General features: G+C 44.7%; 2 protein-coding genes across 2 annotated transcripts in view; one reads left to right on the top strand and one right to left on the bottom strand.

Annotated features, from left to right (window-relative positions):
• Positions 1-23,187, bottom strand: part of CDH13 (cadherin 13) — a 1,057,449-nt gene that overhangs the window by 64,034 nt on the left and 970,228 nt on the right. The gene's annotated exons all lie outside the window — the stretch shown is intronic.
• Positions 12,798-14,149, top strand: LOC112300724 (actin-like protein 7A). The gene has a single exon (XM_024556043.3). It carries the CDS (start codon positions 12,827-12,829, stop codon positions 14,147-14,149), a length of 1,323 nt encoding a protein of 440 aa, XP_024411811.2. The 5' UTR covers positions 12,798-12,826.

The following is a 23,187-nucleotide window of genomic DNA, read 5'->3' as shown; positions in this document are numbered from 1 at the left end:
GGTTGCTTTCATGGTTTAGCTATTGTGAATAACACTGCTGTGAACATGGGGGTACAGGTACCTTTTTGAGACCTGTTTTCCATTATTTTGGTTTCCCAAAGTGGAATTGCTAGATCATATGATCATTCTATTTTTAATTTTTTGGAGGACTTACCATACCATTTTCCATAGCAACTGCATCATTTTACATTTTCACCAACAGTGCATAAGGGTTCCATTTTCTTCATATCTTTGGCAGCACTTGCTATTTTCTGTTTGTTTTTTTTTTTAATTTGGCCATTCTAATGGGTATGAGGTGGTAGCTCATTTAGTTTTGATTTGCATTTCTTTAGTGATTAGTCATGTTGAGCATCTTTCCATGTGCTTATTGGCCATTTGTGTACCTTTGTAGAAACGTTTAGTGCTTCTTCTTTAACCCACACATTTTTTCTCAGTTGCCCTCCTTGAAATACTTGAGTTTGCGAGCATCCCTCTTTAAAAGATTCATCAAGAGGAACACGGAAGCCCAGCATGCAGTAAGGTGGCCCTTGTTCTATGCCAGTTGTTGGACTTCAAGAGTCTCTTAGTCTCTTAGTTTTTCTAATAGCCATAAGAGACTTTTGTGTGAGACTGAGCTTGCTGTGAGAGGTAGTGAAAACCTCCAGGCCCTTAAAAATGGACTTGAACTGACTTTAAGCCAGCTCTCTTATTTTGAATCAGGGGTCATTTGGTGAAGTTTCAGCCTGTTTTTCTAGCACAGGGTTCCCCAGGCTCGGCACTACCGATTTTGGGGGCTGGATATGTCTCTGTTGCAGAGGGGCTGTCCTATGCGTTGTAGGAAGTTTAGCAGCAACTTTGGCTTCTGCCTGCTACACACCAGGACCACTCCCAGCCCCAATGTTCTGGACATTGTCAAATGTCATCTGGGTGGGGGGAGTCACCCCTGGTTAAGATTCACTGTTTCAGGATATTTCAGGCACCTAAAGATCAGCTACTTGCTTTATGCTATTTGGGGAAATCCAGGATTCTGGAAGAAAGAATAACGCTTCATAAAAATCTCTGTTCTTTCTATGAATCCAGACAACTAGAGAAAGAGGTGGTTATGATGAACTGAGAAAGAGACAGACAGGGTCAGGAACCCAGAAGGACACATCGGATAGGTTTGCCACCCTCTGATGTCAACAGCAGACACCAAATGCAGAGTGAATACTCATAATGGGCTACATAGGATGATCAAGTCCATGAATAAAATGTTGTTTCCTTGTAGCAAAAATGAAATTATTCATTCCCTTTTCCTACCATCATGCGTGACTGGCTCTGCACGAATACAAATAGGTCTGGTGATAAAAGTGTTTTGAGACACCCGCTGTGGATAGCAATGGGACACTGGTTCTCTAAAGAATTAAATAAATGTTTGCTGGGTGTTTGCTACATACAAGGATGTTGTGGGCAGCATGGGGGACACAAGGATGATTAAGACACAGCTTCTGTGCCGAGGCCATGTTTCCCAATGCAGCACATGCAGAACCTGCGTGTGGGAGATTGTAGGTGCGCACGGGCGAATGTTGGGTGAGCAGTATTGATCAGAGGGGGATTTATGAGGAACTCTCTGCAACAGGAAGAGAGACATAGAAGAGGATTAGTGTATAAGGTTCCTATAACTGCCGTAACAAATTATCACAAACCTAGAAACTTGACTCAAATTTATTATCTTACAGCCTGGGAGATCAGAGTCTAAAATTAAGGTGTTGGCTGGCTGTGTTTCTTCTGAGAGCTTCAGGGAAGAACCTGCTTCCTTGCTTTTTGCAGCTTGTATGGGCACTTCCATTCACTCCTGGTCTCCTGTCCTCTTTCTTGTATCACTCCCACCTCTTGCTATGAATATCACACCTCCTTCTCCAACTCTAGTCCTCCCATCTCCCCCTTATAAGGATGGTTATGATTCAATTGAGCCCACCCAGATAATCCAGGATAATCTTTCCATCTCAAGAGCCCCAGCTTAATCACATCTGCAGGGTTCCCTTTACCATGGGAGACCACATGTTTACAGTTTCCAGGGACTACAATGTGGGCTAGGGGGCATCATTGAGCATAGCACAGTTGGTAGGAAGAGAAGATACAAAGGCTGTGAATTCAGGGAAAGAGACACCCATTACAAATAACTGGGGCAGAATGGAGAAAGAGCATGTTGGGCTGTGAGTGAACTGAGAGCAGTGGAGAATTTAACCAAGGAGGATGAAGGGACAGCTCCAACCTCACTTCCAGATGTCAGACACCCAGGCCCCTTCTTAGGCTAATGACATCATAACAAGCTCCTAACTGAATCAGTTAAAATAACAGCCATTTTATAAATAGCCCTGACTGGTGTGGCTCAGTGGATTGAGCTCCGGCCTGCGAACCAGAGGATCGCCGGTTTGATTCCCAGTCAGGGCACATGCCTGGGTTGTGGGCCAGGTCCCCAGGTGGGGGTGCATGAGAGGCAACCACACATTGATGTTTCTCTCCCTCTCTCCCTTCCTTCCCATCTCTCTAAAAATAAATAAATAAAATCTTTAAAAAAATGACAGCCATTTTATAAATAACAATACAGCATTAGAGGGTTCACTGATTCCCCATGCCACAGAACAACTGAACAAAGGAGCTGGGATGTGAACTCTGGTCAACTTCAAGCCATCCTCTGTTCAGGTACACTTTGGGCTCTATGGCAGGTCGTATTTTCCATAAAAGGTAACAACAATATTTCTCACCTCACATGCTCCTTCACCCCAAAGCTAAAGTCTAATTCCCTTTGCCTAGAAGGTGGACCAGGCTTTATGACCACCTTGATGAATAAAGTGTGCTGGAAGCAACCCTGCATGGCTCCTGGGGCTTTGGCATAAGAGGTGATTGACACAGTTTCCACTGGGCATGCTCTCAGGATGCTCTTTCTGGAAACTGGCCGCCATGCTGTGAGGAAGTGCAGTCCATGCGCAGAGGCTGTGCACGGGTGTTCTGCATGACAGCCAGCATTGACTGCCAGCTAAACAAGCAAACGAGCCTTCAGATGATTTTAGCCCCAGCCTTTGGGGCTTCCACCCGAAGTCTCAGACATTGTGGTGCAGAGACAAGTTGTCTCCACTGTGTCCTTTTCATAATACGGACTCACCAAAACCACAACAGATAAATAATGAGGTTTTAAGCCACTAAATTTGTGGGTGATTTGTGAATGCACCAATGGAAGCTGAAAAGGCACTCAATCCTAGGGCAGGTGTATCTATTCTCTTGCCTAAATATGTTCCCAATTTTATAAAATCTAAGTTGGGATGAGAGATTTTAATTCTGAGGATCACTTGGCTCAACCTTCCCCTCCTTCCCGAGTGTTGCAAGTAGAGTGGAAGGTGTGGGCGCAGAACTGCCTCTCGGTGCCACACCGTGCACGACCTCCATGGCCAGACAAAGTTTGTACACCAAGTTTTATCTGCATTGGGGCACCGAGAGGTTGCTCCAGGAAGCTAGTGATATGATCAGAACAGGTGTCAGGAGTCCATCATTGGCAGAGGTACCAGGCACAGGCTAGAGAGGGAAAGGAGTTGAGTTAGGAGGCTGTTTCCATAACCTAGAGGAGGGATGATTAGATCTGGAATCAGGAAGATGCCTTTGGACTTGGAAAGGGCAGGTGGGAGTGAGAATACCCAGGAAGACATGCCCCATGACACAAAAAGTGGGGTTATCAAAGATATAGCCAAGGTGCAGAGGGTGGGAAAAGACAGTGAGAGTCTACCCAAGGTTCATAATTGACTAAGGGTGTGAGGACCTAGGGATGATAATTAGCCATCTAGTTAATGAAGAAACCTGATAAGGAGGCTGTCAATCAGCCTCTTCAGGAAGATGAATCTGGTCTCTGGCTGCTCTAGTGACAAACAGCAGGAGTTAGCTGAGAGCAACTGTCAAACAGGAGGGAGCCCAGGGCCAGCCCTGCCCTAGATGGGGTAGAAAATATGCCCTAGTTCCATCACTCTGGAGATTCAGCCATCTTGGAAGAAATAGAAAGTGTTTTCTGAGATATTAGAATAGGTTTACACCCTCAGGTCTACAGCAGAAGCACATTGGCTTGGGTCTGATGTTTCTTAGTTGTGTGATTCCAAACAAATGTATGTAACCTCTTGTCTCAGCTGCATTTTCTGTGAAATGGAGACAATAAGATGGGCATTAGGGTTGTTGGGAAGATGAAATGGTAAAATGCATAGAGAATGCCTGGCACTGAGTAGTTACTCAATAAGCCTTGATTCCCTTTTCCTTGGGCTTTCCATCTCTGCTTTTCTTTTCAAGTTGTACATCTTTAAAAACCTAGTTTTCTAGTTTATTCCAGAGTAATTCCTAGAGGCAGATACAATGACCACAAAATGATATTTTGAAAGCACAAGAAACAGAAAAACTCAAAATCAAGCAAAGCATTACTTCAGTTCATTTATCAAGCAATGCGAGTGATTAATTCAACCTTAAATTCCATTCTCATAGTCTTTTTAAGAATCAGAGAAACATACATTTTAGAAACCTAGTCCAGATACACAGTGCCATGGTGCTTGAAGGCATGAACTTCAGTTTTACAGAAACATCATCAGATGATGCCAGAAAAATCTTGAAGTTACCAGATTAGTGTTGGCCTCCCAGAAAGTTCAAACCCATAGGAGTGTAGGCATCACCGTGTGCTGGAGAACTGCTTTGATGCTGCATAACAAACAGCATGATTTCACTCGCACACTGAAACTATTTCCCTAAAATCGGACCCTTGCTACTAAGTTAATAGGAAAAATTCCAATTGAACTTTGGAAGATTTTTTTCTATTACGGTACCATTACAGAGTTCAATTTGGTAAAAATGAGCACCAAAGGCTTTCAACAATTTTCTAACAGAACTTAAATTCAATTTTAAGAAGAGTCATTATGTAGTTGGCAAGGAAGGAGTGCTTCATTCCCGGTAATGCACTGATGAGGAGAGACCACTTTCCCCAGCTCTGGGTCTGGGGCAGCAGGGCTGTGGCAGGCCGGGCCTCAGAATGATTCCCCTGCCGATACTGGAGCAGCCCGTGTTCTGTAGAATCCACACACTGGGCACAGAGCAAACATTTCCTTGAATACCCTAAGCTTGCCTTCCTAGGGTGTGAGTTTAAGCTTATAATGGGCTTGTTCCATGGGATTTGGAGAACTATCTGAGTGTTCATATTCTGACATCAAAGCGAGAACTGCAGTGCATTTGATTTTACCTTTTAGGGTAATTATTGTTATTTTTGTTCATTATATCTGTTGTCTTAACAACCTAACCACAGCAGGTTGAAACCCCAGTGAAGAGAAAACATGTGAAACTTGTCTATCCTTTGACTTGTCTCGAGGCAGTTTTATTCATCCAGACCAAATTGGAAATCACAGCTGCAGGTGAAAAGGCGAAATTCGTTTCAAATCCCCGACCATTTTTGAACCATAACCAAGGTTAGGGATGGGTGTCTGTGAAATCCGGGTGAAGGGTCCTTGCCATTTTTTAGATGCCAAGAAATACCCTTATAGAACTTACAAAGGAATAAGCCCTTTTCATTTCTCCTGGTAAAGGAAGTGCTGTCTGTAGGGTTATCTGAGATGATATATTTTGTGCAGCTGAATGGATGTTATGACAGCTGAGAGGGATGTGTCCCAGGTGACAATTGCTGGTTACTACCTATTACAGGACCTATTGGTCTAGACCAGCATTCGAGTTTTCATAAGACTGTAGAAAAGGACCACAGTACCTCTGAGTGAGTCTGCAGAGAGAAAGGTGGTCTTCTTACAATTTCCTTGTTTTCTCTTTGTTAAGAAATCATTTTTCTGCTTATAAAAGTATTGTGTTCAGCATAGAAAACGTGACAATATGAAAGAGTGTGAAGAAAACATTAAAAATCACCAATACTTCCAGGAACCTGACAGAATTGCTCTTAACCTTGTAGGGTATTTTTTCAAGGTTTTATTTATATAACCAGGGTCATACAGTTTACCAACTTTAATATTTTACCTTCTCAACTTCAGTTTACATCAGAAACAATGTCCTTTGGCTTAAAAATTCATATGAGACACAGTTGTAATGATCGCATATTATGGCTGTCCCATAATTTATTTATCCAGTCTCCTATTGTTGGACATTGAGACTGTTTTCCAACTTTTTCTATCATAAATAAAGCTTCAGTGAAGAACTCTGAGCATAAATCTCTGCTTCCTAGTGCACAAGTCTTTGACACCACTTCTGATTATTTCTTTGAGATAAATTCCTAGGAGTAGAATTACTGTTGTTAAAGAGTATAACTGTTTTGAAAAAGTTGGTACGTAATGCAACTTTTTTTTGAAAGTTTGTCCCAATTTCTTGCCTAACTTTTTTTTTAAGACCTACTGGACACATGTGTTTTTTTTGTCACTGAGATAAGGCTCTATTCCAAGAGGTGGGTGAACCAGGTAAGAAAACTCTTATTAGCTCTGTCACCAGAAGCCAGGAAATGCTGACTTCAGGGCCACATTTGGGAAGGGTTGGGAGAGGTTACCCTTAACTGAGAAGTTCATGGGTTCTTCTTTTATGAGCTGCCTTATCTCTGTCCCACCTCCACATGCATCCTATACCGGATGGTAATGAGCTAATTTTATGCAGTAATATATGTGGCTCAATGAGTGTTGCTTTACTTGCAGTTCCCCGAAGGGACCCACAGACATTCTCAGCTCAAGGGAAGGCAGAAGTGAATGAACACTGGATAAGAGAGCCAGTGCACATGGTTTGTACCCTCACGTGCCTCCTGGCCTAGTGGGGGAGATGAGGAGCATTCCTGTGGCAGAGACAGTTTTAATTTCCACCTGGGTATACAGGTAGGCTGCATTTCTCAGCTTCCCTTGCAGCTAGGTTGGGGTCTTGATTCTTGTCAAGAAAAAGTGAGTGGACATGATAATATCACTTCTGGATATGGCCACAAGACCCCTATAAGAATCTCCCTTTCTTCTTCCACAGCAACCATGGAGGTCACACTCTGAAGAGGCAGTCTCATAAGATGGAAGGAGCCAAGGAGCCTGAGTTTTTGAATTACTATTGTGGAGCAGAGACATCTCTCCCACACCCATGCCCTACCACCAGCAACTGAATAGTGATATGAAGGAGAAACACATTTCTTTGTCAGGCTATTGAGATTAGGGGGTTATCTATTACAGCAGTGAGTATTACTTATCCTTGTTAGGACTCTCATTGACAATTACAAAATAATTGTGTGTGTGCTTATGTATGTAAGATGAAAGTTATCCTAAGTTATGCAGAGAGGGGCAGTGCCCTCTGGGGTTGGGGTGGGTGATAAAGGAAGGTTATGAGGGTAATGTGATGTTTGGAATGATTTTAGACATATTAGCTAATGCACATTGGGTTCTTACTACATTCCAGAGCCTGAGCTGAGAGCTTTGCCAGATTAGCCTGTTTAATCTTCCCAATGACTCTAGCTATTATCTCCTTTTACTTCTGGAGAGAATGGGACCAGGAGAGGTTAAGTAACTTGCCTGAAGTCCCACAATCCTCAGTGCAGAGCTGGATATCAGATTCACCATGCTTTCACAGTACTTAGTACTGCCAATAAATAAGCTGGGTTTAGTCATGTGATGGTTACCTGGAGGGAGAGGCCAGGGGAAGCAACACTAGCAAGTCACGGAATGCAAAATACTTAGCATCCCACACTGAAGGGCACTGAGTGGTTGGTGGGCACTGACCGTGGTGCTGAAGTGGGAGAGGCACTGTGGAGATATCTACAGGGTCCTAGGTGGGAGGCCAGGGAGGACAAGGATGGTACTTAGAGCAGACACCTTAGCACACAGGCATTGGGGAATGTGACATTAGAAAACCAACAGAAGTTGGCAAATCCAGGCAAAGGCTTGGATGTCCTAGACACACGTAGCCTCAAAGGCCAGTTTGTCAACTTTGTGGGAGAACAGCTTCTCACGGAGCTTGGCCTGTGCTTGGATGTGGCCTCTATGACTGGCACACAAGATGCACCTCCTAACTATATGTCCACTGAATAAGCTGATGAATGAAACATGCAAAGATGTCATTTAGAAAATAAATGAATCAGAAGCCCTGCACCCATTATCAGACTTCTTCATGTAGCCACCCATCAGCCCATTGAGCTGCCCCTTGCCTGTCTGGTCCTAGACACTGTGACACAGAGAGCCTCATCTTTTTAGCGACTGAGGCTTTCTATTCTGGCTCAGTAACTGCAGCTATCACAGAATTAAGTAATGACAAAGTGAATTATTACCCAGCCCGGCTTCAGCTGGGGATGTAACCTGCAGCTGAGATACCTCACTGTTAGATCGCTTGCATGGCTGTCTAGGCAGTGACATGAAAAATGTCCCCTATAATTCCTCTGCTCAGAGCCATACATCCTCAGAGTCTTGACTCTACACTTCACGGGGAATAATGTTGTTTTGTTGAGAAGGGGAAGAGGGTATAATTAAATTCCTCTTAAATGTTACATTCATCCTTGTTAATCAAAAATTAGTAGCTCTTAAAAAAAATAAACACAACTCAGCTCCCCAGGAAACTGATAGCAGTTCCCATGGCCCGTTTAATTACACAAAAACAAAGTAAAACGTGTTCCTCTGCCTCTGGACTGTGGACTTAACCAAATGAAATATAATGATGGCTGCATCAGAGTGGTGGGATTAAAGGTGATTTTTAATTTGCTCTGTTAATTTTTTCTACAGTACGCATATATTTCTCATTAAAAAGCACTCAAATAACTTAAAAAAAAGAAATATGGGATTGCATTCTCAAAACCTGTAAACAAACAAACAAACAAAAAAACAGATGACTACTTATCCCAGCCCCCGACTCTCACTCCACTCCCCAGAAGGGACCACTGACCTTGGTTGGGTGTGTGTCCTTTCAGACGAACCAAGGAATTTTACATTTTCCTCACATCACCTATTATATTTGGAACCACCATTTTCTTATTCTCTAGCCATTCCCCAAGAGGAAGGCCTTATTTGTCTGTTTCCCATTGTTCCCAGTAACAGTGCCTGGCACACACAGGTGCTTATTCAACAGTTGTTGAATGAACTAAAGAAGGAAAGGATATGTATGGGGAGGAAACATGCTATTTAAAACCATACAGTCTTCAGAAGAGAGGGGGGCCCTGTTAGCCTTTTGACACCTTTCCATCTGTTAGAAGTGAGCCTGAAGCCCACTGGAGGCAGGGCCTGGAGAGAATTAAATTGTCCTGTAGAAGGTCTTTGTTTCTTTGCTCTCAAGAGAGAAGAGTGACAACATGCATGAACCCCATCTGTGATGAGTGAAAGAAGCCAGACCAAAAAAGAGTACGTACTGTATGATATTCAATTTATTTGAAACTGTAGAGAAGGCACAGTAATCTATAGTGACAGAAAGCAGACCAGTGGTTACCTGGGGATGGGGTACAGGAGGCAGGAGGGAAGATGACTAAGGGGCATTCTTGGGGGTGCTGGGTATGTGCAGTGGCTCAATCAGGGTGATAGTGTTCTGGGTGTGAACATTCTGTCAGAACTTATCAAATTATACATTCTAAACATATGCAGCTGATTGTATGTCAACCATATCTCTAGAAAGCTGTTACAAAACGAGAAGGGGGTGCAGAGGGGGAAATTAGACAGGAGTCACCATACGTGTTGAGGCTGGGGTGATTTTGGGGGCTAATGTGTCCTGGGAAAAATACAGAGGTGGGACAGTGAGAGGAATTTGCTATCTGGGCTCTCTGGACAGTTAAGGGCTATCTGGGGCTCAGAGTGAAGTAATTTGATGTGATGTAACCGCATTCTCCTCCAACATCATCAATTAAGTGGACCACATGCACCAGATTCTGATGACGATGGTGAGCATGCATGTGTGTGAGCCAAGGGGGGCTGAGGAAAAGAGCACTGTGGAATGTAACAGACTTCATGGACAGGATAGTGAGGTAATAAAGACACAGAACTAACTTGTCAGAAGTGGACACTTGGGACCAGAAGTGACCCCTAGAAATGCAGGACCTCCTTCTCCAACCCTCTGGCATTTGCACAAATCTTGGTGAAGACTTTGGTTTGCTACAGGGCTCCAAATCAGGATTTATCACAAGTTTATTCAGGTCTCATGGTCAGGCAGATTCCAGCTGACATCTGGATGCCACCCCCACACTCAGTGGCTTTTTGTTGAACGTGTCTAGGAATATTATTTTCATTTGTTGTCAGAAAAACAACTGCTGCTATTTTGAGTACTGACAACGGGAGGTGCAATGATGGATGGGCTATCATTGGGCGGGGCTCGGATCACCTTTCATCCGCTTGGCTTGTTTCACAACACCTGTGTTTGGGGGCAAGTTACGCATTTAGCAGATGTTGGCTGATGGCTTGCTATGGGGTGGGCCTTGTACCAGATGTCAAGATGAAAACAGTGAATGTAACTCAGGCCTTTCTCCAAGAGCTCACAGTGCAGAATACAACACAGACAAATAAGATACCATCATATGGGAAGGGTTGCACTGCAGGGGTTGGAAAACTATGGCCCACAGGCTAAATCTGGCCCTCTGTCTGCTTGTGTAAATAAAGTTTTATTGGAACACAGCCACACCTATCTACTGATGTGGCCCCTTTCAACAACAACAGAGTTTAGTAGTTAAGACAGACTGTGTGGCCTCCAAAGCCTACGTTACTTATCATCTGATCCTTCAGGGAAAAAGTTTGCTGACTTCTGCTCTAATAGAAGCCCAGATGGAGCCAGAAGCTACGAGTGAGCAACAAGTTTAGGAGTTACTAATGAAATCCAGCTCTCAGTGTTCCAAGCTATTGGGCTCAGTTAGGGGTGAGAGACTTTCTTGTCCTGGCGTTGTGGTTCAGCGAGAAGCAGAATGGACCTCTGAGTTGCCTCTCTCTCCCCAGGAGGAAGGGACATATAGATCCTCATGGCTCCTCACCAGATTTCTAAGGCAGCAGTGTCCTGAGCACCTGGGTGACAGCGTCTCTGCCAAGGGGGCCTCAGGGAAATTCAGCAGAGCAGAGGTACTTGGCCAGGGACACTGGCAGAGCGTGGAGACAGAGGAGCATCTTCTGTCATGCTCTCAAGTCCAAAGGGGAGGCTCAAACCAAAGAAGAGTGTCAAGTGATAATTAAATAAAGGTATTTAATTAGCATTCATTCACAGACTCTGGTGAAAATCTGCCCAGATTTTGTAAAGTGGTATTAAATATTAACCTCTAATGATTCACTATAGGTGAAAGCCTGGTTAAAAATTACCCTTGAAAATCATTTATTTGCAATTTATTCATTAATTAAAAATTTATCAAGTACCTACTATATGCCAGGCACTGTCCAAAATCAATGTGGTCCTTGCTCTCAAGAGGCTCCTAGGCCAGGGATGGAGACAGACAAGCAGTGACAGACAGGCAGGCGAGTGCTGTCCCTCCTTGTTACATGCTCACTAAGTCACCTCCCATGCCCATTAGCTAATAGGAACTGCTGCTCCCAGGAGGCATGCAGGGTTAGCTCCCTGCGAGCCTCGTCAACCAATCAATCAATCAATACATAGCCATCAATCACTAGACAACTTTGGTTTGTTTTCTGTGTGTTTCTGTTTAAACATATCTTTAATGTGAAAAATGTGGCATCAAATCAACCGTAAAAAGCACACTTGTTTATGGTGTCAGAGCTGAGACAGGAAGGCAGAGCTTGGTCTCTTTTGACCTCAGCTGGAAATGTGCATGTCGGGCAACTCGAGTATTTTTGCTGTTCTGCACTTGTCTGCAAATGACCGTGAAAGCACCACAAGGATTTTGGGGTTACAAATCAATTTTAGCACGCAGGTGAATTTCGAAAAACAGAATGAGTGAATAATGAGGATCAAGTCTGGTTCAAAGCAGAGAGAATGGTTTCTGCACAGTTCCTCAGGGGGAAGATACTTGAGGAAGGCCACATGGTGGACATGGAGACAGCCAGAAGGAGACAGAGAGGAGAAAGGTCGGAGGGAGAGGCCCAGCAGGAGGACGCTGCATGGGCAGTGCATTACAAGGAGGCAAGCAGGGAAGAGGGAGACCAGTTCGGGAAATGGCTGTCGCTTGGGTGAATGGCCATGTGGCTTAGATCAAGTCTGTGCAGTGGAGTTCTAAGAAATGCATAGAAATACTTGGAGACAGACCTGCTAAGACTAGCTGATGTGTTTTTTCCAGTAACTAGACAGTGTGTGTTTTTAGTATTTGTGAAATATTTAATTTTTGAGCTAGGCATGTTTAATTTTCAGGCATTCAGAGTAAAAGATCATATAGTAATCATTTGCCCCCAGATGCTCTTTGGCAGCTGCTAAGGGAACAGCTCATTTGTGGGCATCTTGGGAAGGACCTCAGTGTGGGCTCCACCAGTGTTTTTTCATGTCCTTCTCACACTACTATACCCCCTGGCCCTCCCATCTTTACAGATTTCAAAAGGAGCCCCCAACACACAGAATTCAAGAGAATGTAGAACAGAGGTGGAACTGGACACTGTCAGCTCACCCGATGAAAAAGCAAGGTCACACCTGGAATGGCATTTTAAAGAAATTTTACGGGAGCTCATAAAGAAGCTAAACATTCTACCAGGTGCAGATTTTTATTTTTGTTTTTTTTTTTGACTAGATGAATCAGGTTTATTACAATTAGAAAAAAGGTAAATCACTGCAGAAATACTACCCAAATCAACCCTACCATGGGACAAAGTTTCCTAGTGCCTAGTGCCTGGATTAAGTCATAATCAGTGATGTCATTGTTGGGGAAATTCTCAAGCTGCCCTCTGAGTTAAGCCTTTCAGGCCTTGAAGACAGTGGGATCGAGAAATGTCCTGAGAGCAAGATGGCCCTGGACAGCAGGTGGGCCCCGCAGGCAGCAGTTGTGGGGGATGGCCCTGACAAGGGAAAGGGCGAACAGGCCCCAGTGAACACCCAGGCCCTCCAGACCGCCTCCCTGAAGGAAGGCCCCGCCAAGCGCGCAGTGTGGGTCCGCCGCACCTGTTCGGACACAGAAGAACCCACTCAGTCAGCAGAAGTCAAGGAGAAGCCCAAGGTAAAGGTGACCAAGGCCGTGGTTGTGGACCTTGGCACTGGCTATTGTAAATGTGGCTTCGCCGGGCTGCCAAAGCCCAGCCACAAGATCTCGTCGACTGTGGGCAAGCCCTACATGGAGACGGCCAAAACGGGGGACAACCGCAAAGAGACGTTTGTGGGGCAGGAGCTCCTCAATCCAGAGGTTCGTCTCAGGCTAATCAATCCTCTGCGGCATGGCATCATTGTGGACTGGGATTCTGTGCAGGCGATCTGGGAATATCTCTTCCAGCAAGAGATGAAGATCGCCCCAGAGGAGCATGCGGTCTTGGTTTCGGACCCACCCCTGAGCCCACACACCAACAGAGAGAGGTACGCTGAAATGCTGTTTGAGACCTTTGGTACGCCTGCGATGCACATCGCCTACCAGTCCCGCCTGTCCATGTACTCCTATGGCAGGACCTCTGGCCTGGTTGTGGAGGTTGGCCACGGCGTGTCCTATGTGGTCCCCATCTACGAAGGCTATCCTTTGCCCAGCATCACGGGTCGGCTGGACTATGCGGGCTCTGACCTGACAGCCTACTTGATGGACCTGATGAACAAGTATGGAAAACAGTTCACCGAGGGCCAGACGGGCATTGTGGAGGACATCAAGAAGACATGCTGCTTCGTGGCCCTGGACCCCATCGAAGAGAAGAAAGTCCCAGCTACTGCGCACACGATCCAGTACACTCTGCCGGACGGGCAGGAGATAAGCCTGGGCCAGGAGAGGTTCCTCTGCTCAGAGATGTTCTTCAAGCCATCTCTGATCAAGTCCATGCAGCTGGGCCTCCACACCCAGACAGTGTCCTGCCTCAACAAGTGTGACATCGCCCTCAAACGGGACCTCATGGGGAACATCCTGCTCTGTGGGGGCAGCACTATGCTCAGCGGTTTCCCTAACCGTCTGCAGAAGGAGCTGAGCAGCTTGTGTCCCAACGACAACCCCCAGGTCAATGTATTGCCTGGAAGAGACACTGCGGTGTGGACAGGTGGCTCCATCCTGGCATCGCTTCAGGGCTTCCAAGCACTGTGGGTCCACCGCTTTGAGTACGAGGAACATGGGCCTTTTTTCCTCTACAGAAGGTGCTTCTGAACTCTGGGGAAGCGCGGTCGCTGTGGCTGCCCTGTGCCTGCTCTGCCGGGTGAACTCCTCTCCACACGCAGGCAGCTGAGGCAGCACGCTCACTCGGGCAGTATTAAACAGTGTGTTCCCCTCCGCAGTGTGTTTCTCTGCTTCCTGACTTAATGAGAATGTTCGTGCAGCTCTGCCTTAAAATATACATTTGCCAACACAAAAGCAGAAGTGGGGGTGGAAAAAGACATTTGTCACATGTTAACTGCTTAAAAATTCTTGGGGGAAACTCACTCTAAAATTGCACTGTCTCTTATTTTGTGTATTTCCCACTGTAGGAACCACTGTATTGTTAAAATCTGCTTGGAGGTGGGGTGTGAGGATAGATTACGCGATGTGTAAGAAGATTCCTTTGGATGAACACAGATAGGAAGTAGGCTGTCATTGTTCCATCTTCCACAAAGTGCCTGTATACTAGGGTCTGGTCTCCAGGAGGTGATGACATGAGTTGTCAGCATTATCTTGAAGACTTCTGTGTCTTGCACAGGAGCCCAGAGTCTTCCTATGGTCTTGAGACTCCTGCACACCCTGACCCCGCCCTGCAAAGGCACACACATTCAAGCACCCACAGCCCAGCTGTGGCATCTCCACCACCCCCGGGTAGGAGCCCTACAGAACCACCCTCGTAGCCTCCAGGTTGGCCTGGACAGCCCTGAAAGACCTATTTACATGGCAGACCCAGGATCCACAGCTGTAAGCACAGCTGGCAGGCATCAGCAGCTGGGGTAGGAAAGCAGAGGTAGCCACAGACGGGCACCTGGAGTTCCTGCAGTTCATCAAGGATGTCTCAACCTTATTTTGGAGTGTCAGGAGATCAGCTAAGAGTTGGGTACAATGACAGAGAAAGAGGTATGACACAAGAAACTGTTCATCTCAGTTTCTGCCCAAACCGCTCACATGTCAACACAGCGTGAACATTTCACTGACGGGCGGGTTGAAGTTTGGTTAATTCTTAACTTTTGGACCTCTTTGGCAGGGTGATGAAGCCTATGTACCCTCCTCTGAATACTATTTTAAAATGCATAAAATAAAATACATAGCATTACAGAGGAAAACAATCACACAGAAATATACTATCTTCAGATCTATTAAGGGTCTACGAACCCAAGTCAAGAAGCCCCCACAAGTGAGGGTCTGGATGAAAGGGAGGCATGGGAGGGGGCTCTGGAGGGTGGGAATCTCTAGGCCACCCTAGGCCTAAACATTATACTGTATATTTAAATTAAAATTACAAATAGAAGGCCAAACAATGGCATAGTCTTTTTCAAAAAATTTCTATGAACTTCCTCATCTGATCCTTATACAATCACCCTTGTAGAAAAAAAGAATCCTCGGAAAAAGGTCAACAGTTTTAGTAAGTATTTGGAAGTCATCTTAGTTTAGTGGTTCTCAAATGGGGGAAATTCAGACCCCCAGGGTACATTGGCGATGTCTGAAGGTATTTTCGGTTGGAGTTGGGGCTAGGGCCAGGGTTATTGCTAGGATTATGGAGCAGAGGGAACCCAGGAATACAGAGCACTTCTTCAGTTTTGCCCTATGGCACAGAATTAGCTCTGGCTGATCCACAGCATTTGGATATTTATGGTCGCCTAGCTTCTAAGATGTTCGTGCTCACCCCAGTCACTCACAAGCATAACAGACAAGGAAGGACAACCTGGGAGGACTCCCAGGGCCTGTCTGGGTAGAGCTGCCCGTGAAGGACACAGGTTTATGGGCCAGCAAGCCTGGGGGGAATGGCTAACTTTGCTTTCCAACTTATAGTTATCTTAAATTACTAAAAATTTTCAGTTTTATTGATTGATTTTAGTGAGAGGTGTGTGAGGGAGAGAGGTGGAGAAGGAGAGAGACAGAGAGAGAGAGAGAAACATCAATTTGTTCCACTTATTTGTGCATTCATTGGCTGATTGTTTGTTATAAGTCCCCTGAACAGAGATCGACCCCACAAACTTTCACGTATCAGGATGAAGCTCTAAGTAACTGAGCTACCTGGCCAGGGTCTGGGTACAGATTTTAAAAAAGGATAGTTTCTTTTGTTATAAAATAAAAGGAAGAGATGTTTTCTTGTTAAAATTTTTTTTTGGCATAGACCTGGCTGGGTGCCTCATTTAGTTGGAGCACTGTCCTGTACACCAAAAGGTTGTGGGTTCGATACCTTGTTCAGGAGCATACGGGAGTCCAAAACTGATTGATGTTTCTCACATCAGAGTTTCCCTCTCTCTCTCATGCTTTCTCTCTTTAGAACCAGCAAACATATCTGTGGGTGAGGATTAAAAAAATTATTTGGCATAAATATATGTGAATTTGAATTCCATCCCTTCTACTCACAAACTATTCCACCCCTCAGCATGTGGTGATACCTTGGTTCCTCATCTATAGGCCCAGGTGACCATGTCCACTGCTGGGGGCCCAGAGCAGTGATGAGCCAAGGTGCAATTGGATTGCTAGATAGTGGTTTACTTATTTTTCACATTTCCCTTTACTAGCTCATTATGCTCTATTTTTCATTCGTGGTTCCTATTCCTTTCCCCCAATCATTTTAAACATAATTATTTTATATTCTAGTTTTTTTTAAATGCATAGATTTCCTTTTTTTTTGAGCCCCACTACAGATTACATGGGTGAGGGGGTTACCGTTTGCCCACTGTTTCTAACTCTTGCAGAAAGGGCACAGCCTCTGCCTAGCCCACTGGGATGCAGACTCCCGTAGGCACAGAGGACCTTAACCTGCATCCCTGCCCCTGAGCCAGAGAGTCACAGCACGTTTCTGTCCCACCCCTTAAATCTGCAGGAGTAGGCCCAAAGTGGAAAGGACACTTTCACAGCATTGTGCTGAGTCATCTCAGAGCTGGATGCAACAGGAAAAGTCAGTAACATAACTTCAATTTGCTTAAAAATTTTGATATCTTGTTTAACATGAATCTGTGCACTCATTTTTATTAAAAAATGCTGCATTGAAAGATGATCTATCTTGATGGCTGAGATTTTGACACTCCTTTAAAGGGTGTGCCTAAGGAGAGCCTAGTTCACCTCACCGGAGTCCCAGCACCAGGTCCACCCCCACCCCAACCCCTCCTTCCATGCTCTGAGAGTCTGCCCCGCCCAGAACCTCACCAGCCTTCTCCACAGGCCACACCTCCAGCTCTGAGTCAGTCTCTTCTGTTGGTGTCTGGAAGACTGACTGGGCCTCCGCCCCATACCACCTATGCTTGCTCTGAGACAGACACGCTCTCAGTGCAGTAGAGCAGTAACTGAACGTGCAAAAGTTTGTCCTTCCTGTCACAAGCAGCCAGCCTCACAGAGTGCTACGGGGACAGCTGTGGCCTGAAAGTTTGCCACAGAGTTGGCATCTCCCTTCCGAACAAACCCCTGTTTTGTGCAGTTTCGGTGGCGGGAGCTAACAACCCACTCCTGTTCTTGCCCGGATGCAGCAGGAGTGGATGTGGGACAGGCTACTTAGCTCCAGCAGACCAGATGCTCTTTTAGCGAGTGACGTGGGGGGAGGGGGGAGTGGAGTTCACGTTCACGCACGAGAACGAGAACGTGAGAACCAGGCTATTCCTGTTGTGGTAGTCCCTACTGTCTCCCCTCTTGAGTTCTATTTGGTGCCCACTCATTTTTCTCTGTGTGTCCTCTGGCCTCCTGTCCATTCTGTGATCCCCGATATCAGTCTAATAAATTCTCATTTTATTCCACTTAACATAGCTGATGGTTTCTGTTGCCTGCAGCCATGGATCCTGACAGATTTTGTACTAGAAATAATTAGAGGTTCTGAAGTGTAAAGTCCTCGTACGCTCGTAGGTAACTTTTTTGCTTCATCTCACTTTATACATTCAACCAGATCCTAAACTTGTTTGGGTGACAGTCTCTGCAAGTCATGGTGTTATTTGCATGGCATCACATGCTTTGCAGAGCATCTTAAAATATTGGTAAATTTAATCCCAATGCCCAAACCAGAAACAGTTTTACTGGCAGAAAATATGACTATGTTTCATGTACACTGCAGAAATATTGCAAGATCAAGCATACTTGTCCACCAAAAAGCCAAGCTGCAAACCTTCAAAAATCAGCTGTTTAAGTCTTATCTTTAATAATGGTTCACCATGTATCCATTTGCTCTGTCATCTCTGAGGACTTGCTGGAAGGCAAGCAAACGGTAGATGACAATAGTTATGGTCTTCTCTCTATTCTCTTCAGTTTTCCCAGGAACGGGAGGAGATTGCCCTCACAAGATCTTAGCAGTGAGGTACCCTGGGTTGGCATGTGGACCGCCAGCAGGGTTCTCCAGGAACAAAGGTGGAAACTCATCATCACCCTTGGGAGCAGTGCCTACCTTCCACTTTCATCGCTACTGAGTGTTTCCAAAGACTCCTTTGAGGGTAGGTCCATAACACATGAAAACCAGACTGTAGGAAAATGGTCCTCTCGCTCTCACAGAGCCACCTTTAGAGAATGACAACACATTACACTCTTTGCTACGAGGGATATCAGTTAACTAGATGTCTCCCATGTGCTAGATGCTGTGCTCCAAGCACTTTACTGACTCACCTACTTTATCCTTCATGGTGACTCTATAACCTAGGTATTATTTCCCACCTTTAACAAGTAAGGAAACTGAGGCACAGAAAAATTAAATGTCTTCCCAAGGTTACACATGCGGAAAATGAATGAACGGCGATTTGCACTTAGGAAGTCTGGCCCTAGACTGGTATTTTTGCATTGGTATTCAGTGGTGAAAGTTGTCCTAGATTTCAGGACTATCAGTTGACATCAGAACTAAAATGTATAATTTTATTCTGAAAAATTGAAATACGGTAAAGCTGTCGGGCAGATTATAATTGCACACTAAAGGCTGAGTTTCTCTGGTTTTGGTTTAGGAGGCAGAAGAGTAGAGAGGTAAAGAGGCCTGCTTTGTGATCAGACTTCCTGCATGTGAGTCCGTGTGAACTTGGGCAAGTTCCTGAATCTCTCTGAACCTCATTGTGCTCACCTGAGAAATGGGGTAATAGCACCTTCCTTACAGGGTGGCTGTGAAATTAGAGGTGATTATATCTATGAGGCATAGAGAACAGTGTCTGGGATGAAGTAAATGCAGCTATTCTGTTGTGACTGTGAGCGTGTCAGCACAGGTCTGAGCAAGAGGCTGACAGTGGTAGGGAAGTGGGCTGGAGGGGGAGGCACAACGTGCTGACCACAGGAGAGGGCGCCAAGCCAGCTCAGGGCAGATCAGGGATGAGGGTGTCCACTCCTCCCTGGGGCCTGAGGAAGCTGCACCTGCGGAGACTCTGGATCTGCTGCTGTAGAGTAACGTGTTGTGTTTAACTGTGCTGGCTCAGTCAGTCTCAGGAAGCAGCCCTCATGCACAGCATGCCAGGCAGGGCCACCCCTGGGACCGTTAGCACATCCCAGGGCTTCACTGCTGAGCCTCCTTTCTTGTCTATCTTCACTCACCAATTTGGGCATGTCAAAGGCTCAGGGATTTGAATTCCTCTGAATGTGGATGATACCCAGACTTTTACCTCTAGACCATACTCTCCCTGCTATCCAGGTCACCTGCTCCCTTTCTCCGTCCCAAACTCTGCATACTCCTCCTCCCCCCATGCCACTTCTCTAGTGAGCCTGCTGTCTCATAACTGGGCCACCCTGTTCTTCCACCTTCATTACCTCTTTCTCTCTCTCTTTCTCTCTTATACACACACACACACACCTCACACAATTGGTTAGCAAATCTGTCCCCATTCCTGTCCAAACGTGTCCAGAATCTGCCTGCTTCTCACCGCCCGCACTGCTCCCACTCGGGTCCACACCCACAGCGCCCCTTACCCGGATCACTGCGGCACCCTCCACACCGGTCTGCTGTCTGTCTCCCTTCTCCTTAACCTCTGCCCACCTCCAGGCGCCTTTTTCTAAAACCACCAGAGCATTTAATTTCTGGTCTTATTCAGAGTACAAACTCTTACCCCTCTGTATCTCTGGCCTCATCTCCCTCCTCTCCTCTACATCCTAGCTCACTCTGCTCCAGGCATACTGACCCTCCTTCCTGCCCCCAATCTCACACCCCTGCCTCAGGGCCTTTGCACTTGTTAGTTCTCCTGACTGGAGGATTCTTCCCGGATAGCTGCATGGCTCACCCCACACTTCCTCCAGTTCTCTGCTGAAATGTCATGTCACCAGCAAGGCCTTTCCCAGCCCCTATCTACAGTTACAGACCCTCCTTCTTTCTCTGCCTTATTTTTTTTCTTTGTACCGGTCACCTGCTACTATGCTATTTATTTTAATTTTTGTTCATTTTCTCTCTCTCCCACTGGAATATAATCTCCATGATGATAGATATTTTTAACTGTCTCTGCTGCTGCTCTATCCCCAATGCTTAGAAAAGAACCCAGCGTCTGATAGGTGTTTATTATACATCTGTGGAATGAATGAGTGATTCAGTGATGGAAGAAGTGGCTTACCCCATCCTAACCCTAGTTCAGATCCACAGGTCCCATTCCACATGCGGAGCCCTCACAGAGGGACCCAAGGCTGTTTCAAGACAGCTGTGGAAGGTCTGAGCTTATCATGAGATTCTAACACTGTTATAATATACGAGAAAAGCCCAGAATTAAACATATGTAGGAGAACTGTAGTTTACAATCTCATCACTTGAAAATACAAGCTTTGAGATTCCTTTGAAAAGCAAGCTGGGAGCAGATGATGAAACACATTTCTTGCATTACCTACATGACTCCCTGACTATGGTTTCATCGGTTTCATTACCTGTGGTACTGCTGAGGCCGTGATGGGCCCTCCCTGAGACCCAGGGGTGAGTGTGTGGCTGCCTGGTGTTGGTGACTGACAGACAGCTGAGATAATAAATAAATCAGCCATTTCCCCCGTACAACTGACTTCTACTGCAACCCTGAAATGTGTAGCTTTCTCGGTCAATTCTATATTGGTTGCTTCTGTAGCAAACCTCATCTAATAAAGGCATTTGGCCTTTATTAAAATTAAAAAAAAAACCCAGCTAAGCAGATTTAACAGCTTGGAAAACATTGGCAAGAAACAGTATTAACATTTGTCAATATTTTCTATATTGGTTCTAATAATTAGTTTCTCAGACAGATAAGAATGACCATCATAATTATATTCAAATGCAACCAATTTGAAACCATGCTTTTAATAATGAAAGTCTGGCCAATGGCAAATTTATAACAACATATGCAATCGAATGCTAAAACGGTGCCTGAATTGTAAAATAACCTCTCAACTGTTTATCCAAATGGTCGGCTGTTTTATATTAACCACATCAAACACCTCTAATTGAGGTTAATAATGAAAATCTTCTATCTCTGTATCATTATAAAAGCCAGAATTCTATTTTTATCCAATGAAGATATTGAATATTTAAAAATCAGTTGTTTAATGTATTAGGCCTTGTTTCCCACTGGCTTCTTCATAATAGAAAATCTGACCACTAAAAACAAGAGTCAGCTGTGCTAATATATTTACATAAATAATTAAAAATTCTACAGCAGAGTAGGCAATAAAATGTATTGCTACCATAAACTTCCAATGAAAGAACACCACTTTAATTAAAAATTACAAAGACACAACTGTAAATAATTCATTTATATTTCAAGCTCTGTGTGTTGACTCAAGAAAGAAATAACTCATTAAACAACAGCAACAACAACAACAACAAAACCAGAAATGATCTCACCCCAAATCCTATTATTGAGGTCAGTTACCACATTTAATTAAGATGAGATGTTAATAATATATTTGGGTAGAGAGAGGCTCTTCTCTTAATTTCCCCAGGTAGAAGTGTTATTATTTGGCCTTTAACTTCTGATTAAAATTTAAAAGGTGGGTTATTTTAAATTAAATTAATTGGGGTGACATTGTTTCATAAAACTGTACGGGTTTCAAGTGTACAACTCAATAAAACATCATCTGCGCGCTGCCTCGTGCGCTCATTGCCCCACATAGAGTCTCTTTCGGTCCCTACTTATTCCCCCTCCCCCCGCCCCCTGCTCTCATTATACTGTTTTCTGTGTTTATGTGTCAAAATAAGTAAATAAGTAAATAAATAAGTAAATAAATATATATATCTATATTTTTGGCTTAACTCCTTCACCCTTTTTATCCAACCCTCCGATCCCCCTCCGCTCTGTCACTCTGTATCTGTCCTTCTGTTTCTATTTGTCTGTTAAATTGTATTGTTCATTAGATTCCACATATAAGTGAAAAAGAAATCCATGGTGATCCTAGCTCTGTAACAAAAACAAAGGTGGGAGTCACCCCAAATTAAACTCTTAAATCTGGTTTCAAAATCCTTCTCTCTTTTTTCAAAACAGGAATTTGAAATCCTCCTTTTTCCTCTCAATAAATGGTAAGCTTCTATGCCTCTGTGTTTCTGAGAATGCCAATGATGACGAAATCTGAATTTTCAAGTGAACTGATTTTTGCACTCTATTTCCAGAGGTCTTAGAAGATGCAGAATAAAATTTCCCATAGCCAGCCAATGATTTTTGCTCAATTTCCCATCATTTTTTGTAATTTCCTCAAATGGGCTTCAATATTAGATTAAACAAGGCGTTAAAGAAAAGGGCTTGATGACTCACAGGAAGACGAGCAAAAACTGGACCTGGGCATTTTAACAAATCTTTTGGGACTGAATTTTCATCACTGCACGTTGTAACCTATACCAGTGTGAGCCCATGAATGAATTCTACCCTGGAGCCAAAAAGCCTCCTTGTCCATGGAGGAGGGCTGGGAAGTGACTGTAAAAAACCCCGACAAAATCAGGACAAAGTAGGCTGCAGTTTTCAGAGAGATGGGGATCTAATTTGGATCTGATTGAGATATTCTGTGTGCAAAGAATAGGTTCAATTTGGATGAAGGCTTTAGAGGAAGAGCTGGCTAATGGATAAGGCTCTATAGTGTCCCTTTCACAGACCTGGGAAGTCCAGTGAGAAGCAGTCTGTCCTGCCTAGGCCTCCCTCCTAGAATTGGTTTAA

This window comes from Desmodus rotundus, chromosome 12 (assembly GCF_022682495.2).
Source record: "Desmodus rotundus isolate HL8 chromosome 12, HLdesRot8A.1, whole genome shotgun sequence".
NCBI lineage: Eukaryota > Metazoa > Chordata > Mammalia > Chiroptera > Phyllostomidae > Desmodus > Desmodus rotundus.
The sequence above is the reverse complement of the archived record's forward strand: the minus strand, read 5'-3'. Positions and strand labels throughout refer to the sequence as shown.

Excerpts from the sequence above, each read along its gene's own strand:
- LOC112300724 (XM_024556043.3), top strand. The coding sequence starts at position 12,827 with ATGGCCCTGGACAGCAGGTGGGCCCCGCAGGCAGCAGTTGTGGGGGAT.